The sequence below is a fragment of the Malus sylvestris genome, chromosome 8, assembly GCF_916048215.2.
Source record: "Malus sylvestris chromosome 8, drMalSylv7.2, whole genome shotgun sequence".
Classification (NCBI taxonomy): domain Eukaryota; kingdom Viridiplantae; phylum Streptophyta; class Magnoliopsida; order Rosales; family Rosaceae; genus Malus; species Malus sylvestris.
In genome coordinates, this window is record NC_062267.1 from 1,827,956 (window position 1) to 1,841,753 (window position 13,798).

At 38.2% G+C, this 13,798-nt stretch overlaps 2 protein-coding genes and 1 pseudogene across 2 annotated transcripts; 2 read left to right on the forward strand and 1 right to left on the reverse strand.

Moving 5' to 3' along the window:
* Positions 1-321: 321 nt before the first annotated feature.
* On the reverse strand, positions 322-2,826 carry LOC126632189 (mitogen-activated protein kinase homolog NTF3). Its single transcript, XM_050302462.1, has 3 exons — positions 2,495-2,826; positions 1,981-2,408; positions 322-1,306 (listed from the first exon to the last, which is right to left on the reverse strand). The coding sequence occupies exons 2-3, from the start codon at positions 2,401-2,403 to the stop codon at positions 611-613; spliced, it is 1,119 nt and encodes a 372-aa protein (XP_050158419.1). The 5' UTR covers positions 2,404-2,408; positions 2,495-2,826; the 3' UTR covers positions 322-610.
* A 5-nt stretch (positions 2,827-2,831) lies between these two features.
* LOC126632505 (AP-4 complex subunit mu-like) lies at positions 2,832-6,107 on the forward strand (annotated as a pseudogene).
* Positions 6,108-9,598: 3,491 nt separating this feature from the next.
* On the forward strand, positions 9,599-13,273 carry LOC126632188 (alcohol acyltransferase 9-like). Its single transcript, XM_050302461.1, has 2 exons — positions 9,599-10,168; positions 12,183-13,273. The coding sequence occupies exons 1-2, from the start codon at positions 9,737-9,739 to the stop codon at positions 13,110-13,112; spliced, it is 1,362 nt and encodes a 453-aa protein (XP_050158418.1). The 5' UTR covers positions 9,599-9,736; the 3' UTR covers positions 13,113-13,273.
* The last annotated feature ends 525 nt before the right edge of the window (positions 13,274-13,798 follow it).

Below are 13,798 nucleotides of genomic sequence, written 5' to 3' on the forward strand. Positions count from 1 at the left end.
TCGATCTCATTCCTCACAAAGGAAAAACGATCCCGACAGTGATTAGTACTGAAGGTATACGCGCCACCCGTCAAAGCGCGTATACCATGACTAGTCTTCCTGTATACATAGGAATGTTCCATATGGGTCTCTCTACTAGGACAGCAGTGCTGGCACACGGACCACATCTTATGGACCTCCATTTCTTTTATGATTCATTCAATCCGATAAACAGAATACGCATTGAAGCATGGAAATCACTTCTTAATTTTGAACTGTGAAACTAATCGAACAGTGAAAGGAGAAGTATCACTACATCGGTGTCGCGATAGCATGCCTCCATGGTAAAATTTCAGTCGATCATACAAAATTTCGCGGACGTAAAATAGTATCTGCGTTAATTACAAAAGGAAACCAGTTCCGGACTCCATAGACGTACAAAAACACACATATATACAAACTTAAAACGCCGCCAATCATATGCAGGGCTCAGGCTCATAGCTGCTCGTAACTTATTATTAACAAAGCTATTGAAGGCGTGAGCGACCCACTGAAGCATATGCTGCTTCAAGATTATTGGAATGGAAGACGCATTTCAAAGTTCTACATAGCGAAGCTAGAAAGAAGATGATCAGGAAAACACTGCGGCATTGTCTGTAGCAGCTTCGGGATGGTAAAGAAGCATTTCCCTCCACATCATCTCCCTTATTGTCTCTTCTCCTAAATCCTCGTCGATGTCGAGATCAATAGGTACCTCGGCTGGAGGGTTACTACTAGGATCATACAATGGGGCCATGTATGGGTGTTGGAGTGCTTCAGTGACGCTAATCCTCTTTGATGGATCAAAAACAAGCATCTTTTGCAGTAGATCAATTGCTAGAGGATGAGCATCAGGGTAAAGGCGGGTAAAGGGGGTCCCCAGAGAAAAGGGCAGCGATTTTATGTATTTCGTCGCCTTAGGATTGTCTATAAATTGGAGATCCTCCTCCCTCTGGCTGCCAAGGATGTTAATTATGAGTTTGAGCTGGTTGAGGCATTCTGTACCAGGGAAGATAGGTTTCCGGCCAAGAAGCTCAGCAAAGATGCACCCAACAGACCACACATCAATCGACGTTCCATAGTTGTCACAGCAGAGCAGAAGCTCAGGAGCACGGTACCAACGAGTGACAACATACTCGGTCATGAACTGGTCCTTTCCCGTGCTGGTGCGCGCTAGCCCAAAATCACATATTTTTAAGTCACAGTTTGCGTTGATAAGAAGGTTTCCAGGCTTCAAATCACGATGGAGAATGTTTGCAGAATGGAGATACTTTAGGCCTCGAAGCAGCTGCAAGGAAATTCTATTTTCTTCAGTACAAGTGAAAAAAAAGATTAACACGAAAGACAACTGTGAACATATCCTCTCCAAAAGTTTTAAATTCGAAACAATGGAGGACAAATTCCGTAGAAAGAAATAAATTAACAACAAGAAGTACAAAAAAGGGTTTTTCCGAAAAAAGAAAAAGAACGAAAGGCATAAAGGAAGCACGGTAAAATCAAATCCACCAGCTCAATCCATCCATCATGCTCATCCCTTAAAAGCCCTAGTCTAAACCAAATCAATAATTCAAATTCAAATCGATGAAAGAAACGGTAGCACCACCCAACAATCCAGCATGGTTACGATAATTCTACGTTCAACAATCCAGCATGGTTACGTTAATTATTTGAAACTTCTATGTTCAACAACATTAGTGCTGCGGTCTTGTCTCCGAATTTTCATAAAACCAAGCGAGAACTATCAAAAGTGTTCTGCAGTATCAGCTTCTATGTAGCATTCCAAAATGCAAACATGTTTCATCTTCCAAGTAGCCAACAATGGACAAGATAGCAAAGTAAATTCGACAATATATGCACGAGAGTACGAGTTCATACCGGATTAAATCACCAATTTGGTAACAATTTCACTAACAAAACAAAGCGAAAGATAATCTGAATCCGAAAACAATCAATTTACATTACCTGAAAGAGGAAATACTGACAGTGATCATTCGAAAGCGGTTGCGAGGACTTGATAATCTGGTGGAGATCGGTATCCATGAGCTCGTACACCAAGTACACGTCTTTAAAGCTCTTCCTCTGAATCGGCATCATCACATCCTTCAGGGCAATCACGTTCTCGTGCCGGAGGTGCTGCAGCAGCTTCAGCTCCCGCAGCGTCCGCAGCGCGTCGACTCGGTTCTCGAACGCATTGTTGATCTTCTTAATCGCCACCTTCTCGTTCGTCTCCCTGTTCACCGACGAGCAAACGATGCCGTACGCTCCCCGCCCGATCGGCTTGATCGGCACGTACTTGGTGTCGATCTCGAACAGCGTCTGCCACATCGAGTAGTAATGCTTCCCTTTCGACCCGATCCCGTTCGGAGGCTCCACTGGCGTCGCCATTTTTCCTTCACATTAACAAATTCGATTAATTTCTTCTTTTTTTCCCGCAGAAAGCTTTCAGATTCTCATCAAACAAACAGAAAGATTTTACCTTTTTCAGTCCAGTCCCATCCACTCCGCTATCCCACGTCCGAATCAGTCCCAATTCTCATCCAATCCACCGCAAATTTGCCCCAATTTCACCGACACAAACCCTAGTTCCAATTTCGCCACCGAATCAAGTCATCTGGAATTGGGAACTCGGATTCCGATCTGGGTGCGTAGAAATATCGGCCTTTGACGAGCTGAGAGCTGTGGATTCGTGATCTCGTCGCGGTTAGAGCAGAGAGGGGAAGAGCTAGTGACAATTATGCGGATATTAATTATTTTTTAATATTTTCTGGATTATTATTTTAATTTAATTATTATTTATTTCGTGTTTTTGTCCGATGGATGACGAATCGCAGCATCTCCCACCGGATTTCGCTCTTTTAACGCTAGCGAGAAGACCGACGGATATTTTTAATCGGCGGGACCCATCTTTGAGCAGGGCGGGGATTCAACGGCCCCGCTACGTCGTCGTCTCGTTGGAGTCACGTGATCGGCTCGTGACTTTAAAACGTGGCGCCAAATCTGTAGCCGGAGCGCCAAGCTTCGAAAAGGAAGAAGAAGCTTCGAGCTTTTGCAGAGAGAGGGGCGACGGCATCGTCTTCCGCGGCTGTAAGTCTCACTCTCACTCGCTCGCATTTGATTCGACTCTTCAAAGTTTTCGAATTTTCAAAGTTTTCGAATTTCTATGGTTTCAGGCTTCGAATTTTGAAAATTTGATGCAGATCGCGGCGAAGTTCGGAAGGGAACCGCGGAGGTTTTCTTCCGGAAAGTGAAGGTCTGGAAGGACGACGGCGACGGCGACGTTTGTGGTTGATCCTGGGCAGTAACTGCCTAAGGGTTCTGCTGGAATTTTAATGGTATTATTTATATGATAATTTGCATTCTGGTGGTAGTATTTTTGGTTGGTTCTGATTGAATTGTATGGTTTGATTGACTTGCTAAACTTGCATGTTGGTATCAGGCCAAGAGAATGCCAGTGACGACAATCGCAAAATCTGTTGATGCAAATGAGCGTGGAGGTAGAAAGAGAGGAAATTTTTGTGGACGTAATTGAAATTGAGTGTTACATTCAGTTCCAGTGTAAGTACCTCGTGTTTGTCTCGCCATTTTTAATTTCTTGTTGGCGTCACAACCCCCAGGTGGTAATCAATTTTGAGCTGTTTTGATTACTATGATGTTGTTCTTGCAGGGATATACACTTCTGAGATTGATGGTACCATCCAATTGAAGAGTTATCTCACAAGCAATCCAGAAATTTGACTTCTTAATGAGGAAGTGAGTATTGGAAGAGGTGGAGGCTCAGCCTATGGTAATCATTCCGCTGTAGAAAATGCTTTTAGGATGTCGGTGGTCTTCATGAACTGTCTTTCTTTAATAGTTTGCTGGGATTGAGTGTGATCTGTGAGATGAGGATGTCAGTACTGTTAGTAGCATTGCCCTCTTAATCTGATTATGCTGCCTCTTCCAACGGATTATATTTTAGGAACGGGGTTGTTATACTGGATGATTGTAATTTCCACGAATCTGTACATCTTGATAGTTTCGATGTTGACAGAACACTTACATTGGTGAGTCTGATTGAGACACTGTAATTTTTAATCGTCTGCAGTACTTCTTGAGGATGGAGATATAACTACTGTTCTGTTAGTGCTAAAGTTAATAGATCACGCCACTGTTTAATAGGTACCAGCAGATGGCGAATTTCCTGTCATGAATTACCGCATCACTCAGGAGTTCAAGCCTCCCCTTCGTATTAATGCGTTAATTGAAGAAACAGGACTGCTTAAGGTGAAGAAAAAGTTCAAAAAATTCTCGTAGCTTAAAATAGTAACATCTGATTCCATCTAAATCATGTTTTGTTAGGCTGATTTCCGCTCAAGCATTATTGCAGATAAAATCCTTGTGCAGATTCCACTGCCGGCATATACAGCAAATGCCTACCTTAGAGTTAGAGCAAAATTAATGTTAGATTTCTGGTCCGCTCTGGGCTACATCAGGGTTAGTTTTAAGTTGGAACCTGGAGCGGTTGGAAACACAACTGATGGGTTTGCTTCAGTGTTCGAAATTAGTAACAGGTGCCTTACATTGTAGATTGTTGGTGGATCTGAACTTACATTACAGGCAAAGCTGACATTTTCACAGGAATCACTTGGTATACACTATTTTATTTTGGAGCCTGTAATGCTGTATCATATTCAATGTCATTTATGTGTAAATTCTACTTTGTTTCTGCATTTGTACTGATGCAGGAAATATTACCAAAGAAGCTGGACCTCTTAGCATGACCTTCACAATACCTATGGTCAATCCTTCAAGGCTTCTGGTAAGATTTTCTCTTGACCTTCTAAGGACCTAACCGGATGCATCCAATTTCTGTTGACCTATGGTACAAACTCGGAGCTTAAATTTTCTTAATGCTATTAGAATTGTGTAGAAACAAGGGCTGGAAGTCTACGTAAGCAGTGCTACCAAATTAAAACTGACTCGTGTCCTACAAGTGAATGTTATGTGTAAATCAAAATTAGGTTCTAAAGTAGCCATCTAGGTGAGTTAGTTGACCTTAATTTGAGAATCAAACTCACAACGCGAACCAGTTCTGTATTTTCGATTTTTCATACGTCTATAATCATGTATTCTCAGTTATGCTAAGATGTTGTGTTTCTTCATCTGTCTTGATACAGGTAAAGTACTTGCATATAACAAAGAAGTGGAAGAGCTACAATTCATATCGATGGGTGAGATATGCCACACACTCAAATTCCTACGTTGCTGGGTTGTAATATCTCATCACCCTAGTATGTTTGATTTTTATTTCTCTATCGCTTATTTCGTTTACACCAGATCAAAAAATAGAGCTAGTTGCTTGTACCAAATCAGATTGAATCTTTGTTCTGTGTACTATCATGATTGACTCACTAAAATATAACTTTCTGCAATGTGGTAGAACTTTAGGGATGTGTTCTACTTATTGATGTTAATTATAATGACATGACGCAACTGGGCGTTGGACTCTGATGTATCAGCAGGGAGCATGCCCTCTACTGCAGAAAGGGGAACACATTGGAAGCCCATCGACACAATACACGAGTCACAATCAGGCTAGTAAACTGACCAGTTGAGTTCTCTGTGCTTTAGCGAATGTTTCGATTGACTTGCATCTAGACAAAAAATGTCAAGTTCAATTATTTTTAATACTTGTGTGCTGGAGATTATTAGGGTATATATACTGCGCAGTTTCGATGTCTTTTTGGGAGAACTTGATTCATATCACCATCTCTGAGATTCTGAACAGAAGTGGTGTGAAGGAAACTTGGATGATGGGACTCATCTTTCTCTAGATTATCCGTGGAATAGCCGATAGCGAAATGCCGTCCAGATCGTGTGCTCATTCCAAATGGCTAATACTAAAGAAAGCACCCGGATGCCACTTACTCGATTCAGCTAATCTACGTATAAAGTTTCCGACGAAAGGTATCTGCTGCCCTCAAATTTCAAATTCTTGATAATCTTTGACATCAACAATTATGCACAGATACATTTGCTTTAGGAATATGATGCTTGGTTTCGTTGCTTTTTCTGTTTGGTGATGAATATATTGGTTTGCTTTAGTTTGACTAATGGTTATTAACGACGGGAATCGTGTCTAATCGCCCGTCTAATCCTTCCTATCAGCGAAGGAACTTTGGATTAATTAAAGATATAGACATAATCTGGAATGAATTCTCATTCAATGCAGTAGAAGAAAGAGGACACCATATTTTAAGTAATAAACATTCATCGAATATCTTAAAATTTCTTAATTATACTTGAGGATATAATGAGTGTGTACTCTCGGTTGATTCAGAGCGTTCACCTCGTATAAGGTCCTGTAGTCTCGAGTTTACGATACTCTATATTGATTTTAAGAAAATTTAATTCACCAAACAGAGTAAAGGAATTCTTAAATTAAAGATGATATTAAGTTTCATGGTAATGAAACCTAGGTTTTCCCTTGTTCGCAAGAAATCAGGAATTTTCTAGGGAATAACCGGTGAACACTTACCCTCCGAATTTTATTATGCTCTAGTATATTTTTATGCATTGAATTTTTTTTCTATTGCATTTTAATTATTTGAATTCAAACAAAAAATATAACGGCTAAAAACTAAAATGCATTTAATACATCGAAACATGCTAAAAGAATCTCTAATTAGAAATTCTCTTCAAAAAATGTAACTCTCCGTTAACATGGAAATGGAGGACGTTTACTCAGTCATAGACTTACAAGATGAGTTTGATATTAATTTAAAGGAAAACTAATGAAAATGACTTGAAAACTTTGAGTTTTAATGATAAGGACAAAATAAAGGGTAAAGTGAATAGTATCAAAATTGACTTTTTAGTGTAAAAATTTGATTTTTCGTTAAAGTGAACAGTACCGGATGCTTTTCGTTAAAGTTTTCTTAATTTAATTGTGCATTGGCTGGTTCATATGGTGGCATGTTTCTATTGCGGGTGAATTATCTCGTTGTAAAATATGGTATTCTTCGTAAGATAACAAAAGAAAAGATAAACTTCAATTAAAAGGACAGATGTTACTTGTTCATTGCAAAATGTTTGGAGAACTATCCATACTCGAGGTACATCAAGACAACGGTGATATACAACAAGTCCAGCTGAGGGGAATCTTTTCGTTTGCTTCTTGTGTTGTCCAGAGGATTTTTGTTAGATTCTCTTTGTGAGGATTTTGAAGATCTGTTTATCGTACATTGTGTGGTAAAAAATCATTGTAATTTTTATTATTTAAAATTGAATATAAACAGTACCTGACAAAAACTGACCGTACAATATACGATGAATGGATTTAATTGGAGGATCCAACGAGGATCCTCTCTCCTTGTGTTGGCCTATTTTTCGGAAAAGGATTCTCGCCGGATCCTTTTCCTGGGGATCCCATGATCATTACTGTTCATTCTACATCGTGCGGTCAGTTTTCGTTAAGTAATATTTATAGTTAATTTTAAATTTAAAATGATTTCTGATCATACGATTTATGATGAACAGTCATGATTACGGAATCCTCCGGATCTCCAACAAAAGGATCCTCTCGCCGAATCCTTTTCCCTAATTTTTCCCATTTCCCGAAGCACGTGGCATCCAAATCATGACTGACACCCTGGTAGCTGATGATGCGGCCCCACAACCTCCAAACAGGAAGAACAATATGAGATTGTCTATTTCCCAAATCCAAATCCAGCTCGCCCCCTCTTCTTCTAGGTAAAATAAGGTTCTCCTAGAGTATTCTTTGCCATTGGAACGATTACGACGTTGTTTTGACACATTTTACAAAAATATGAGATTTTTTTACTTTTAATTTCACTTAATTTAACTATCCTTTCAATCAATGTGAAAGTTACCCTAATTAAGGTTTCTCTTTGAATTCATAACTCTGATAAATGGTCCAAGCACTCGAGTGCTGAGATGGCTGCACTTAGAGATTATGAGCTTGTTTGGATGTGCTTTTGAAATAATTGAAAACGCTTTTTGTGAAAATGTTTTTGAAACCAATTCTTAGTAAAAATACAAGTAAATTCTGAAAAAGCACTTTACGTGCTTTTGAAACCAAAAAACATTTTTTCTAAAAGCGCTTTTAATAATTTTAAAAGCACATCCAAACAAGTTGTGACCAATTTATTCACAAGAAAACAATAAGCATTCTATTTATAATAAACTAAATTCTAATATCTAAATAAAAACCTAATTCTAACATACTAGGACTCAATTCCTAAACTTATTATTTTCCAACACGTTTTACTTTCACCTCATCATGTAATATATAAAATGGAAGTGAAAGGTAAAAAGACAAAATTTGATCCTTTCCATCTTGGCAACTTCAAGGGTTGGCGTCTTTGTTGTCCTTTTAAAACGTATGCCTTTGGTTTGGGACAAATATTGAATGATGGCCAATCCATTGTCTTCTCTTTTTCCTTGATCCCTTTTCCTTTTGCTCAGTGCCATCAATCTAATGCTAATTAATCTTGTTTAATTAATCTCGAAACATCCAATATTAATCTAAGCTTGGCTTAATTATTACAAAGAGTCAAAAATGAGGAGAAATTTTTCAGTGTGCCTGGAACACAGAGTGGTACATTACATATTATTATTTAAGTGGATAAATGTTTTATTTTTCAAGTGTCCCTCCATTTGTATAATAATCATAGATGGTACACCACAAGTCATTATATAAGTGGAGAAAGCTTTTGTTTTGCAACTATCCCTCCATTTGTACAATGAAACGTGGTGTACCATCCGTATTCCGGGTATGCTGAAAAACCTCTCGAAAAAAAAGAATATTATGTTGTAATAATTTCCATGGACACTTGCAACGTTTTTGTCACCATTTCAAAGGAATATACTGATTTTGAGTAAACTAAAATTCCCAGTTGGGAACATAAGAGTGAAAAGTGTCTTGTTTTAATTTGAGTGAATTCATACATCAACACAAATTAAGTCAGTGTCTGTTTGCTATTGCGGTCAAAAGCAATAATCATAGTCAAAATTAAATTTTATATTAAATAAAGCATAGGTAAAAATTGAGAAAGAGTTATAGCTAGCCTAACTGACATATAATGACTAATAACTAGACTAAAAGACCTTTGCACGTAGTACTGGTTTGAAGTACGACTTTAATCCCATAATTAGCGCTAACAAATACCTAAAGACATGGGACCTCAAATTACCTAAGAAATGCTTGGTACTTAAATAGAAAGTTATTAGGACTCGAAAATAGTTATTACGCACTTATCAAAAGAACAGTACGTAGGTTAAAAGAGCAAAACTTACAACGACACCAACAAAAACTTTCATGCATTATTGTGAGATTTTGTCATGCAACATTATATATCTTCACTAGATATCTATCTCATCGCATAACCTAATTACGTGATGAGACTGAAAAAGCGATATAATCATGGTTACATGCAAGGTTTTGCGCATGAATAGGCAGTAATTTGCAATTAACAACTTTGCTAATGACTTTTTAATAAAATGGAGAAGTGGGGGCATATTGTAACCCCTAATACACACGCCCTCTTGCTAGCCTTACCCCACAAAAGGAATCTCATCGTACCATCCCTCATATCCAACCGTAGATATTGTTTCTCCACTCTACTACTTAGCTACCTAGCTCCCCTCTCACTTGCCTTGTCTCTCGATCATCTCTCTCTCTCTCTCCAGCCATCAGCAACTACTGCAAATAAGCAAGATGTTAAAATCTCAAGAACAACTTCCAGATTGTTACTACCCAAATCAACCAATATTAATCCACCCAAACTCCCCCACCCCAAAGCATTGCATCCACCTCTCAAATCTCGACGACCAAAAGTTTCTCAGATTCTCAATCAAATATCTCTACCTTTTCAAGAAATCTGTCAACTTAGAAACCCTAAAACATGCCCTCTCTAACGTCCTCGTTGGCTACTACCCATTGGCTGGGAGGTTGAGAAGCAACGCTGACCATGACCAGAAGCTCGAGGTTGACTGCAATGGAGAAGGTGCTGTATTTGCCGAGGCTTTCATGGACATCACTGCTCAGGATTTTCTTAAACTTTCCAGCAAGCCAAACAGGTCTTGGAGGAAACTCTTGTACAGGGTGGAAGCTCTCAGTTTCTTGGATATTCCTCCTCTTGTTATTCAGGTCAGTCCGATTCCGTATATTTTTTTTTCTCCTTTCTTTTTTCTTAATCGAACATGTAAATTTCCCATGGAAAAAAAAAACACAATTTTCTAATAAAACAAATTAACTTTGTACGTATATTGTCTTGGTGAATAGTAACTCGTTTGGAAATTGTTTTTAAAATCACTTAAAACGTTGTTAGAGGAAATGTTTTTTGGTCCAAATTAAAACACTTGATATGCTTTTCCAAGATTAACTTATATTTTTATCAAGGGTTGGCTCAAAAAATGTTTTCACCATACATGCTTTGAACCATTTTAAAAACACTTCTGAACGAGTTTTAAATCTTTCTCTAAGGTTCACATTTTTTTAATTTTCTTAGATTAATATATAAAATAGTAATATCACTAGAAATTAAATTTTAAAAAATACTTTTGACATTAAATATGGGAAGTTTGGCATTTTCTCAACTGCCTTTGGTGCTCCAATATCTTCTGGAATTACCGCTTATAGGAAAAAAAATTCATTGTGACTAAAACATGTGGGGTACATCACGTGTTTTTATATAATTGGTAAGAAATTTTATTTTTTAAGTTATTAACTTTTTAACATACATATCCTACTATTTATATAATGACACGTAATGTACCATCTCGTTTACCGGTCATATTGAAAAATTTATCCACTTGTAGAGGTAAAATATAACATACCAATATATGCATATATATATATATATATATAGACACACACACACTTCCAAGGTTTTTTCTGCCATATGGACTTTCCTTTTCAATCACTTATCTGAGGAAATAGAGGAAACAAAGTTCCACTGCACAGTCCTACGCTCAAGACAAACAAGTCGCTTTTCACCCAACAGAACCAAAAATATCGGAAAATGAAATGTGGCCAATATCTACCCTCGGTCCACCAGAAACAGGGTTACTTTTGTCTTTCCGTTAAGGTGACGCCAACCTTTTCAAAAATTTCAATCTAAATCTTTGGTATAAATTCTAGTGCTAATTAAGTGAAGAAAAAAAATTTAGAATTTCGTGATTATAATAAGTTTAGTGTTCGATTCTCTTTAAAGTAGCAAAAAGAGAATCGTCACCTCTCCTTTATAAAGGATCGTTATCAATAAAGTAGAAGAGAAGGAAAGTTAGCTCATGTCCAATATATATAGGAAATAGGATGGGTATTTAGTAGTAGTCATCCTTTTTCTTTTGAACTAAACGTTAAAGAAAAGGTGGACTGCCCCAAAGATAACGATCCAAGACTTCCAAGTTGTGTGATTGTGTTGCGTGAGTGACCCCTTCTCATCTCATCATACTACCTAGCCTGAGACGATAGATGTCAACTTTAGGGTTTGGTGAATTTCATTTCGTGCTTTTTTTTTTTTTTTTTGAGTGCTTTCATTTGCATCCAATGTTTTCTTTATGCTTTTTTGTTCACCAAAACGTTTTTGCACAAATTTCTCATTTTGCACCCTCAGTCCTTTTCCAATTTAACATTTGTTTATTACTTTTTTGATAAGACTATAAAAGAACTTGCACTAAATTATGAAAAAGAGGATTCGAACTTGTGAAAAGAGAGACATACACACTACCATGACTAAGCTACCTAATTTACATCTACGAAACTTGTTTATTACGTAAAAGAAAGATAATTGTGAGGGGTGTGACAAGCAAAATTGGATGGAATCCAACAACTTGGCGTAAATTTGTGATTTTTGAAAATTTAGGTCCTTAACTTACCAAACAAATCATTAAGGGAGTTAATTTCAAATGGGGTGTGATATCCACACGCCCCATTTTACTTCTCACACACCTTTTTAATTTTCGACCGTTAGATCGAATGAATTGAAGAATATCAACGGATAAAAATTATCAAGAGGTATGTGAGAAGTAAAATGGGATGTGTGGATAGCACATCCTTTTAAATTGTATGATAGTTCAGAAGGTAAACATTTTACTATTTTTATTTTCATGTATACAAAACTCTCTGTATTTTTTATATAAATGCAATTCCAATTTTGTAGGTTACAAATCTCCGTTGTGGTGGAATGATCATGTGTACAGCAATCAATCACTGTTTATGCGACGGCATTGGCACATCCCAGTTCTTACACGCGTGGGCCCACATAACAGCCAAGCCAGATCTCGATCCACCAATCCAACCGATCCACTGTCGCCACGTGTTAAAATCCCGGAGTCCTCCAATGGCAACCTTCCGTCATCCTCAATTTACCCTAACAAGCAACAATGGCCACGTGGACATAATGAGGCTGCTCCAATCGCAGCCGCTTGTCCCCACATCCTTAACCTTCACCCACTCCGACATCCTTCACCTCAAGAGACGATGCGCACCCTCGCTGAAGTGCACCACTTTCGAAACCCTGGCATCTCATACGTGGCGCTCCTGGATTAGATCATTGAATCTGCCACCGTCTCTGAACATCAAGCTCCTCTTCTCCATGAACATACGAAAAATGTTAAACCCTCAGATCCCACAGGGCTACTACGGCAACGGGTTCGTGCTAGCATGCGCCGAAACCACCGTGAAGGATCTTGTCGGCGCTAACTTGCGGCACGGTGTTAAGTTGGTTCAACAGGCCAAACAAGATCTAAATGATGAGTATGTAAGGTCGATGGTTGACTTATTGGAGGAGAAAACATTGAAGACGGATCTGTGCGCGAGTTTGGTTATATCGCAGTGGGCGAAGTTAGGGTTAGAGGATTTGGATTTCGGAGAAGGGAAGCCATTGCATATGGGGCCTCTAACGAGTGATGTTTACTGCTTGTTTTTACCTGTTGTTGGAGATTTGGATGCTGTGAGAGTTCTTGTGTCCGTGCCCGAAAGCTTGGTTGAGAAATTTGAATATTACATGACAGAATTTTCGTGTGCTGAAGAAAGAAATGGAGATCATCGTGCTAATGGATTCCATGCCGAAGATCCAATGGAATATTAGATATTTGATTGAGGATTAATGAGAATTTTTGTTTGTTCATTGAATTTTTTTTATCCTCGAGTCTCAGCCAATGTATCATGTATGAGTATAATAATGGGAGCAGCTCACTACTGTAAAATGAGTATCGATAATTAATTGTAAACTGACTGACAAGTTTTTAATTTGTTTGAGTGTGTTTTGGTTTTTGCGACCATATCAAATGCTATTAGAACTATATATATGTGTGTGTGTGTGTGGGTTTATCTGTTGAAATTAAACGCTATAGCCAAACCCTAATTGGTTTAGATATTTATATATATTCGAGAAAGATTAGAGTTGGAGTTTTATTTGGTAAGTTATTTCATGTGTGCATCAATTAATAGGATGTGACTGGTTTTAATTACTAAGGCTGTTGATGCACAAAATCAGCGAAGACTTTGGTACAACAGAAAGTGTCAGGTTTTGTGACCTTCGCTTGGTTGCTTCGGTCACTAGTGAGGATAAGTACGTAAATAAATAGAGACAGAGAAGCAAACACAGGATGTACGTGGTTCACCCAGATTGGCTACGTCCACGGAGTAGAGGAATTCTTATTAGTAGTGAAGGGCTTACATAAGTACAAAGGATCAAGCTCTCAATTTAGTGAGTTCTTGTGAATGATTTAACACAAATGGCATTAGGCCATATTGTGGGGGAATGACCCCTAT